The 11,090-nt window shown below is 31.0% G+C and overlaps 1 protein-coding gene across 1 annotated transcript; it reads left to right on the top strand.

Moving 5' to 3' along the window:
• Positions 1-8,988: 8,988 nt before the first annotated feature.
• Positions 8,989-10,489, top strand: LOC111396823 (adenine phosphoribosyltransferase 3-like). The gene is made up of 3 exons (XM_023023355.1): positions 8,989-9,272; positions 9,367-9,477; positions 10,078-10,489. The coding sequence occupies exons 1-3, from the start codon at positions 9,185-9,187 to the stop codon at positions 10,215-10,217; spliced, it is 339 nt and encodes a 112-aa protein (XP_022879123.1). The 5' UTR covers positions 8,989-9,184; the 3' UTR covers positions 10,218-10,489.
• Positions 10,490-11,090: the final 601 nt, after the last annotated feature.

Below are 11,090 nucleotides of genomic sequence, written 5' to 3'. Positions count from 1 at the left end.
AGGGCTGATGTGGGAACTGAGAAGATGAAAGAATTTGAAATAGCTAAATATGAAGCCTTGATGTTTAAAGGTCGATTGTGCGCTCCAAAGGATGAAGTATTGAGGAATGGGATTATGATTGAAGCTCACTCACCTCCTTATGCTGCAAACCTAAGCGAAACTAAAATGTATCGAGATTTGCATGACACTTTTTGGTGGAGAAATATGAAGGGGAAGATAGCCCTGTTTGTGTCCAAATGCATGATTTGTCAACAGGTGAAAGCTGAACATCAGAGCTTGTCAGGGCTGTTGAACCCCATGGACATACCCAAATGGAAATGGAAAAAAGTTTGCAATGGATTTTGTCATTGTCATGATGCGATCTGGGTGATTGTAGATCGACTTACAAAATCAGCCCATTTCTTGCCTATTGAGACAACCTATAACTTAGAACAGCTCACACAGATTTATGTCAGAGAGATTATACAGGTTTATAGTGTTTCAGTTTCTATGGTATCAGATAGAGCACTTCAAAGTTTTGGATAAGTCTTCAGAAGGTTATGGGTACCAAGTTAACATTTAGCACCACATACCATCCTCAAACTGATGGACAATCTGAAAAAACTATCCAAGTTCTTGAAGATATGTTGAGAGCTTGTGCCCTAGATTTAGGTGGTAAATGGGAAGATCATTTGCCTTTAGTTGAATTCGTATACAACAATAGCTTTCAGGCCACTATTGGCATGACACCGTATGAAGCTTTGTATGGTAGACGTTGTCGTCTGCCATTATATTGGGATGAAGTTGGTGACAAGAGAATTTTGGGTCTAGAATTGGTCGAGAAGACTATGGAGACTATATATAAAATTAGATCAAGAATTAAGATTGTCCCAGATCGTCATAAGAGCTATGCCCACAAAAGGAGAAAAGAATTGACTTTCGAGGTTGGAGAAAAAGTATTTCTCAAAGTGGTACCGATGAAGGAAATACTACGATTTGGAAAGAAGGGGAAATTGAGTCATAGATTTATCGGTCCATTAGAGATTCATGAAAAAATTGGGAATGTGACATATCGTTTAGCATTGCCATCAGAGCTTTTAGCAGGGCACAACGTATTTCACATTTCTATGTTAAGAAAGTATATCCCGAATCCTAGCCATGTGGTGAATGTTCGAACGCTAGATGTCCAGGGTGACATGACGTACAAAAAAGCTCATGTAGTGATTCTAGAGAGAAAGGACCATGTCTTGAGAAATTGAAAGGTTTCATTAGTCAAAGTCCAATGGAGTAAACATAGTGAGAATGAGGCTACTTGAGATAGAGAAGAAGACGATTTTGCCAAGTATTTCATTCTCCTTAAACAAATAAGTTAAATTTTGAGGACAAAATTATTTCAAGTGGGGAGGGTTGTAGTGACCAAAAAAAATTGTTTGGTTTCGTTTTAAAACAAAACTTCCTTGTATAACTCAAATATAATTTGAGTTATATTATTACGTCGCTACGACACTTCCTCAAGAGTTCAAATTAAAATATTTGGTCACGAAAGTAGAGGTCGCGTACATTTTTTAAATTTTGTAAGGTGTCGAAATCTCATTTAAACGACAAAATTTTATGTTGTTACATTATTTTTGACGACACATTTTATATTAATTGCTACCTTAAATTTGAAAATTAGATACGCTTGTTATACCCAAATTCAGTTCTATTATCTCAGTTTCTTCTAACGGTTTTTCCATCCATTAGTTTATTAACTACCCTACTTACTATATTAACTTCCATTTTCTTTGTTGTTAACTATCAAAAAATATATACTTATATAAATAAAAAAAATTGCCATTTGATCATTGGGAAGTTACTGTTCATCCATTGAAGATTAACATTTCGAAGCCATAACCCCCACTTTATTATCTTTTGTAACTCCATTTTATTTGTTAACTAGCCTAAAGATGTATACATATAAAACAGTCATTATATATTGGAAGTTAAATAGCACGCACTGTTCAACCATTTGAAGACATTTCAAAAGTCTAACCACCATTTTCGTCAATTTTCTATTGAATTGAGAAGTTAACCTGCATGTCCCTGCCATCCATTGGAGATTTACATTTAAAATATCATAACCACCACTTAAATTATTTATTTTCGTTTTGCATTAAGCGTATTGTTGTGTTACTCATGAAGTAGATGATTGAAGGTGACATTAATGTCTAAGGTTTGTATTTGTGTTGATGTATTACTCATGAAGGAAACACCGTTTAGTGTTTCAAATAAGAGAAAGAGATTGATGGTGACACTAATGATCAAAGTTTGCATTTCTGAAAATATATATATTTTTACCGCTTATTTCAGTGCCTTCCTACTGAGTATTATTCGTAGTACTCATCCCTATTAAAATTTTACAGGTTGATTCGAGGCATGGTCGTGGTTTGTCATAGTGGCTAGTGCTCGGTAATTTAAAAAGCTGCCAACTTTCTAGTAAAATTTTCAGTATGTGTAAATGTGTTTTGAATACTTTGATGACACGCATATTCATGTTTAGGTGTCTATTTCACCTAGTCTTATATACATTATACGTCGACTATAATTTATAAATGTTGTATTTGACTATGCATGAAGTTTAAGTATTGCTGTAATGAAATTTCAGATTCTGCCTTTCTACTCAAAGTAGCATAACTTGGGCTACAATACATGTTTTAGAGTTGAAATCAGTGGGGTTTAAAAGTTTTTAAGTAGGGATGGCAATGGGACGGGATGCTCCAACCCCGTCCCGCCTCGCCCCGTGCCCCTTTAGGAGGGGCAATGGGCATGTGGAGGGGGTGGGACAACTTTTTGCTCCTTTTGTTGCCCCGTTTAATTTTCTAATTTTCTATTTTTTATATTTTTTTTACATTTTCAAAATTTTTAGTTATGTCATTATTAGAGAATAAAATATAAATTTAAAATGAATTTTTAACAGGTGAATTGTTTAGAAATAAAATTATTTTTAATCTTTTTTCCCCTTCATAGGAGGGTTCGGGGCGAGGCATCCTCGCCCCACCCTCCCGTGCCCCGCAATGGGGCGCCAACTTTTTAGGGGCGGGACGGATTTTTTTGCCATCACTATTTATGAGTCTTCTAATAGTGGCCTTTGAAATTATCCAAAAATATGACCTAGAGAAAAAGTTATGCCCGTTTTAGTAAATTGCGTCGAATTAGATCCGAATTTTATGTCCAGCATAGTAGAACAATATTTTCATACTTCAAACATTATCGTCGAGACCCCAAATTTTTATACGTCGTAAAATACAAACATTTTAGTCTTTGTTAAAATTTCATAATTTTTAGTCGTCATTTACTCGACCAAACATATTTTTCTTTCCACTTTTGCGCAACTGGAAATTGCTGGTTTTTCTCAAATGTTTTCCAAAAATCAAATTTTATCATAAGTGTCTAAGTTTACATGGAAAAATGTCTCTCATTATTTTTCATATATTTCAAACTCCTAAATTTTTCTCATTTACAAATTTTTTTGGTTAACGTCAAAGGGTTCAAATCAAAGAAAGATTGATTTTCTTTTATAACACTTCCAGTTCCGAAAGTTCGGGGCGTTACATTATTATTTTGGTCAACGCATTTAAATAAATTATCATTCGAACTTCTGGTTTGAATTATATTTTGTGGGGATTTAGATGATGATACATTTATAAGTTATTTTCAATTTCTTAATTCTTTCCCTAATGTGGCGAAAATTTCCAATCAAATTGATAATCGTTTTTAAATGTTATAAAATATCACCCATTTGGGATAAAGGTTCAAACTATGCATTCATTCTCAACATTCTTTACCTTTTATTTCGGTGCAATATGGTGGATTAATTGCACTAACAAATAATCTAATGAAGAAATTGGGCTCTGATCATAACCCAATTATAACGGTGAGAACTATGATATTGGCATAATAAATAATAGCATTCCCTAAATAGAATTGAGAAGTATTTTGTTCTCAATTTGATTAATTGGGAGGCTTTTAACAAATAATAATGTCAAATCATTTATCGACATCTCAACTAATACTCATTGAAAAGTTGAGATTGATGATCACCAAGGGCCTCTTTGATTGGCCATTTTTCCATGGAAAATCGAAACCATTTTTGTGTAATTGATTGCAAGAAATTTTCATGGAATTTGTTTTCCATGTTTTCTTCACACATGTGCCATTTCCACAATTTTGTGGTGAGAATTGGTTTTCCAACCCTTTTTTCTTTTTTTTTTCTTTTCGTTTTTTTTTGGCAATTGAAACAAATTTTATCTCCAATTGTAACAAATTTTGTCTCTTTAATTGACAATTTTTATGAAAAACAAAGACAAACGAACACTAAAAGATAGAAATTTTCAACATTTTTCAAGTGGAAAATTATACCAATCAAACACATTAATTGACATCCTAGGAAAACAAGTTTTAGACAATTCAATTATTTGCAATTCGTTTTCTCTCCACCTAAATTTCATCCTTGCAATCCAGCATACCCTAACATTAACAAGACACACCGACTTGATTGTATAATATGGAATTATGCTCATAATTTGAGCAGTAATTTTGGAAACTTGGGTTGCAAATACGATACAATCATCTAGTAGATGTATCAAATTTATTAGATACAAATAATATTTAGATGATCAAAATTGAAGATAATGGGGTCCCATTTATCATCCTGATTAATTTTCAGAAATATAAAAAGTTCAATCCCTATTTTAGTTAATGATGTTTAATAATCAATCGCCGATAAAGAAAACAAATGATATATAGGAATTCATTGGATTGAAGAATTTTCTGGTTCTTCATTAAATATCCATTTGAATTTTTAATTTCGCATCATTATTAATCCAGGGACAATCTAATCGATCATGTCAAACAATAAGATCAAGCTGAACTTCTGGTTCATTATAAGGTATAAGTCAATTATTTCCTTTTGAAGAATATGATCAAACATTATTCTCATATAATATTCAATTAAATAGATAAACTAATCAATGTCAACATGACATGAGTTATATGTTTTCCTTCAGAGATAAATATGAATTCAAAATGATATATTTTTCAAATCATGTGCTAGTTTGGAAGTAGAGTGTATTTTGTTATTGTTTCTTCAAAAGCAATATATTTATGTTCGTTTGAAATATTATAATTTTAGTGTCATGCTCTTCATGAGCAATGGCATACTATTATTTAAAATAAAAATTATGTAGAGATTTACTCTTAAGGAGAAAAAAAAATTTGCTTCATTTTTCCGACTTAAAATGAGGATCAACTTGGGCCTCATATGACCCAACACATGATTGGAGAAAGAATAGAAATTGGGCCCAAGTCACACTTTTACTGTTCAATCTTTTTATATCTAATATATTGATACCTAAAAATAAAATTACGAGTACTACAAAATTTAAGGACATAAAATAAGAAATTATACGAGAAATAAACCATAGAAGAAAATTTATATCTTCTTTTAGGATGAACGCAAGTTCTTACAATGTACGTATATGTATGCATCCAATCCAATATTTCAATATTTAATTCTTGTAATCTAAGAAATTAACATGATATTAAAGGCTATTTAATTTTGAAATAAATATGATGATTCTGACTGTTTATCTTAGAATTCTATGGCGGATGTAGACATTCATTGCATTATAATTTTACGACACCCCCTCGGATGCATATTTACAAAGAATAAGCATCTTTAAACTTTATTGACTCGTGCTTGGTGTACATAATTTATATACATAAGGATGTCCACATCCCTCACATGGGATGAGACATGCGTGCACATAATTTATGTACATAGGCACTGACGGATCCAGGTATGGACTTCACCATGTTATAGCCCGTGTCCACCCCTGAAAATACTTTTTTTTTTAAAGATAAATCAATGTATATTTGTATTGTAACCCGTGTCCAAACACAAGATTGGATCCACCACTCTAACATAAAGGTATCCACACATCTTACATGGGATGTGACCTACGCACACCCATCACACGGGGTGAGACCCATGTGAGAAGCGTGGACACTTCTATGTACATAAATTATGTACACCGGAATTTTTCCAATTTTATTAATAAAATTCAGGGCCTGTTTGGGCCCCATTTTTTCATCCAAAAAATTGATTTTTTGACCTTTATTTTACTATTTCAGCCGTCATATTTGACTTCTTTTCTCATAAATGGACCTCACTTTTTTTCTAACGGTTAAAAAATTAATTCTCAAAATCACTCCCAAATAGGCTCTCAACATGAAAAAAATCATCGTTGGAAAAGGTGTACATTATTTTCATCATACGCAGTGTAAAAAGCTGTATCTTTATAAGAAGAGACAAAATCTCAATAAAAGTAAAAAGATTTGCGAATTTTGTTGAATGTACAATAATATATTTTTCCAACAAATTTGTATTAGGGCATATATTTTAGTTCAGTCTTCATATTTAGGGTTTTTCCCAATTTATTACACAAGGCCACTAGCTACTCGATATTTCTCCGAGGCTCACCGACAAACACCCTCTTAGTATTAAACCCTTCGTTATGGCATAAGTGTCTAGACAAATTAAGACCGATCATCATCTAAAATTGTCATGATAGATATATAACGTTGGATAGTGCCTGAGCCATTGAGGAAGTTCCCCGTAAACTAAGCCATTTACAAATTTTACCAATCTTGACTTACAAAGGATTGATTAGAAACAATTTCCAAAGTTTTAGTTGCGAATTAAAAATACATTAAAATTTGAAACCACTGTAAAATTTCGATGACATTAGGCTCTTGTTTGAGCCAAATATTTTTCATTAAAATGTATTTTTAAATAATGATTTGACCATATTTCAATAACATTTTATTTAATAAAATAATATTACACGCAAACCTGAACTTTTTATTTTTATTTTTTTAATCACATGTTTTCTATCATAACATTATTGCAATTTTTTTTATTTTTTTATTTTTTTAAAAAAGGGGCTCGAACAACCCTAAATATTTTATACAATTTTGAGATTATGCCCTGTTTGATGCCCATTACAAATATTTATTTTATTTTTTTTGGGAGAACATGAATTTTGGAATAATAAATTTTTGGATAATGTACAGTTAAAAAGTAGTGAGACGTTTTAAATTTATGTGTATAATATTTTATTATTAGAATGTGTGATTAAAAATAATTTTAAAAAATAAATATTTTTGGATAATGATATACAATTGGTGGCTACACTTTCAGGTTTCAATTTTTAAATCTCAACTTGTGAGCATGAATCATGCACAAAAATTGTTGCCTTTATAACCAACCAGTCAACATAATATCTTAGATAAGATTATGATTCCCATGTCTTGTCCTAAGGGACTAACTGCACTTTCTACACTTTTAGAAAGAAAGTCACAAAATCAATTTTAAGCTTTTATTTATATACTGTTGAATACTACTATTGCACACTCGCCAAAAAAAAAATAATAATAAATAAATAAAATATTTATATTATTAAAATAATTTAGGTTTAGATTCTCTATTTTAAGGCATTGTTTGATGGAAAATGTCACTTGGCCTAGAGGTGGCAATGGGTCGAGCTGGAATATTTTAGGTTTAGATTCTCTATTTTAAGGCATTGTTTGATGGAAAATGTCACTTTGACTCTTTGTCCGAAAATGTTTGATACCCGGGGTGATTGACTCTCACAAAGTGCGCGGGTTCCATGTAAATTAAATAATCCTCGATCCTCGATGTGCGTGTGTTTGATTATTTTCTATGTCAACCGATATGTTCCTCTAACTAGATCCTTGTTTGATCCCCATTTTATGTAAAAAAATAATTTTTTTTAATGGTGATTGTTTGAAAAATGTGTAGATAGAAAATAGAGAAAAATTTTAAAATTACGTATAAATTATTTTATTAGAATAATATGTAAATGAAAATGAATTTTTAAAAAATATAGTTCAAATAAGGACTAAGTGTCCAACCACCACTCCCACACGCTTTTATTCTTTTCACACTTGAAAAGACATTTTGTCATATCTCGTCATCTAACACGAATTTTTTAGGACTAATATATTCACACTATTTTTAATTATACAAAAGCTTTATAACTTTTATTTATTATTACATTTATGTGTAAATAAATTATTTTTTATTATGATTTCTCTTCAAAATTTTCTTTTAGATAAAGTAATAAAAAGACTAATTTGTACATTATATTTTTAAATAAGCAAAACAAATAATAATGCAAAAATACGATTAAATATTTGGCCCTCCATTTTAAAGCGTATTCACAATATTTTCGATGAAAAAAATATAATTAAGGACAAGATTGTTTTATTAATAAAATGTTAAAAATAAAAACGTGATGAAAAAAATTATGAACATAAGTATGATAGTAAATAAATGTTAATGACCTTAATGTAAAAAAAAAATGCAGTATATAACCACCCTTTTATTATTTCTCTTACCGAATTTAGTTCTACTATAGTTACAATTATCTGGGCAGTTTTGTTGACATTGTGTGACATGGCACACTTTTTGTCATTGATTTTAACAATATTTAAAATAATTAGTGATCTCGATTTTGACACATCAAACAATCTCGAGGAAGATGTACATTTTTAATGTACAAATAACTTAATTCTACCCAAATACACCTAAATCTTTCTTTAATTATTGTCAAATACCATTTTAAAAATTGTGGTGTACAGTTGGTTTGGCATCTTTTGAAGAATTTGAGATCTCGTTTGATTCTCATTTTTCTCTAAATGCATTTCTTTCTCTTTTTTTTAATCACATATTTTTCATTAAAATAATATTACACGTAAATAAAATACTTTTTCTTATTTTTTATTCACATATTCTTTATCAATTTACTATTTAAAATTCATTTTTCATTAAAAATGAATGTCAAACCCCCCACTCTAAATAAATATTGTTAAAATTAGTGAAAAAAATTGTCAAAGAATATACGAGGTAAGTGTAGCAATACCGTCCATTTTACCTTTCATTTTTCCTTAAATAACTTGTCATGGCCACCATTGTTCCTCGAAATATCTGGGGCTGAAATTTTCCTTCAAAGTAATTATCACAGTGTCAATTCGGTCAAGTTCAAATTATTACCTAACACTAAAACCCCCACTGCACGAAGCAGGAAAACTCATCCGATCTACCGCCCGGCGAATACTACTGCAGCCAATCAAAGCCTCACACATGGCTGCCCAAATTGGTGATTCTACCGCTGATCGCATTTCTCGGATTTCCTCTTCCATCCGGGTCATACCCGACTTCCCCAAACCCGGTAAAACCTCCTGAAGTGAATTCCATATATAAGAAGAATTCACGTGGAGGAAAATATCATTTTACTATTTGTTTTAATGTTGGGTTATGGGCAGGAATTATGTTTCAGGATATAACGACTTTGCTTCTTGATCCCAAGGCATTTAAGTACACGATCGATTTGTTTGTTGAGAGATACACGGGCCAAAATATTAGTGTTGTTGCAGGTGATTGGTTGTCTTTCTCGATCTATTTTTTTTATTTTTTGTGTTTTTTTTTTTTAAATTGAAAAAAACTGCTCGTGTTACTTGTTAATTTTGTTCTCTTTCCAGGTTCATATTCGTATATTCTGTTGAATGTAGGATATTGAACAATGTGGTGCTGTTTTTAAAGCTTTTACTGTTTCCCATAACTAAAGTTTATTGGATTTTAATTATTTAATATTTTGAAATTGATCATTTAATATTAAGTTGAAAAAGAGGTTTTTACTTCACAGCTATTAGAATTAGATTTTGAAGTGTCATAACTCATAATGTAAGCTGAATGCTTGGTTATAGGAACATTCTACCTTCAACAAATCATAATTGAAAATCAGCAGCTGGACCAGATTTTACGGCCATAATATTTAGAAATTTTGGTTGATGATTATTTGAATAATCTGTGCTGACTAAATTATTTAATATGTAACAAAAGCTTTTTAGGCCAAAATAATCGATGCCAAATGCTAAACTTGGTTGACTAGTTATTCATTAACTTGATTAACATTTATGAATGGAAAAATCAGTTGCAATTTTATAATCTGTGCGATACTGGTTGAAATGGTGCAGGCATCGAGGCTAGAGGTTTCATATTTGGACCTCCAATTGCGTTGGCTATCGGGGCCAAATTTGTTCCCATGAGAAAGCCTAAGAAGTTACCTGGTATAGCTCTCTGTTCCTATCTTTGTTTGTTTTGTCCATTTTTATAGTCACTGTTGTACACACAGTATGTTTTGAATTTTCATGATGTGTTCTTTTGTCAAAAATATACGATGCATGTTCTATCAGCATGAAAAGAGATAAAATTAAATAAATAAATTTGCAAGAACACATGCCCTCATGCCTTGTTTATGCTACATTAGTTTATTTTATTTTATTTTTTAAATCTATTATTAGAAGTTTGACATGCATGATGATCGAAAATCAACTGCACTATATCTTATGACATGTCAGAGGTTTTTCTTTTGTAGCTGAGTAACAATATTTATAAATTTGAATATTATGTTGGCCTTTTTTTCCCCATATTAAAATGACTACAATTATAATCTAACCTTATTCCTGATAAATTTGGAGTCGGCTATATGAATAATTTTTCTCCACTCCATTTTGTATGATCTTACATAAAATAACTAATTATAGCCTTACCCAATTCAAATTTAATATGTGGTTATTAGATGCATTGTTATTAGATCCTGATTGGAAAACTCGTGAATCAGATCCAGATCGATGAATAGTTTCACTTAAACCTGCTGCAGTTTTCAAACTTACAGAATAGTTTAGTTGGTTTGATCCAAGGCCTCTTGAAAATTATGTGCAGCAACCTCCCACTAGACTATAGTCCATACATTGTTTAAATTTGCCACTACTAAAATAAATCAATAAATTAGGCTTCAAGTACTACCTAAATTAACTGCAGTAACAAAGAAAAAAAGTCAAGTTTTTGTTATCCGGTGTAGCATTTTATGTAAAATTTTGATATTTGATTTTTAAGCACAAAGAGGAAATATTTTGGTACTTCTTTATTATCAAATAAATAATAATTACCTTACGATTTTTCTATACAAAGAAAAACGAATTTAATA

This window comes from Olea europaea, chromosome 7, assembly GCF_002742605.1.
Source record: "Olea europaea var. sylvestris chromosome 7, O_europaea_v1, whole genome shotgun sequence".
In the NCBI taxonomy this organism is placed as follows: Eukaryota; Viridiplantae; Streptophyta; class Magnoliopsida; order Lamiales; family Oleaceae; genus Olea; species Olea europaea.
This window is presented reverse-complemented; position numbering and strand designations above follow the sequence as displayed.

What these genes read in the sequence shown, in the direction of transcription:
- LOC111396823 (XM_023023355.1), top strand. Translation starts at nt 9,185, where the DNA reads ATGGCTGCCCAAATTGGTGATTCTACCGCTGATCGCATTTCTCGGATT. An exon ending in ACCCGACTTCCCCAAACCCG is followed by an intron (nt 9,273 to 9,366) that starts GTAAAACCTCCT and finishes GGTTATGGGCAG; the next exon opens with GAATTATGTTTCAGGATATA. An exon ending in AAATATTAGTGTTGTTGCAG is followed by an intron (nt 9,478 to 10,077) that starts GTGATTGGTTGT and finishes GAAATGGTGCAG; the next exon opens with GCATCGAGGCTAGAGGTTTC.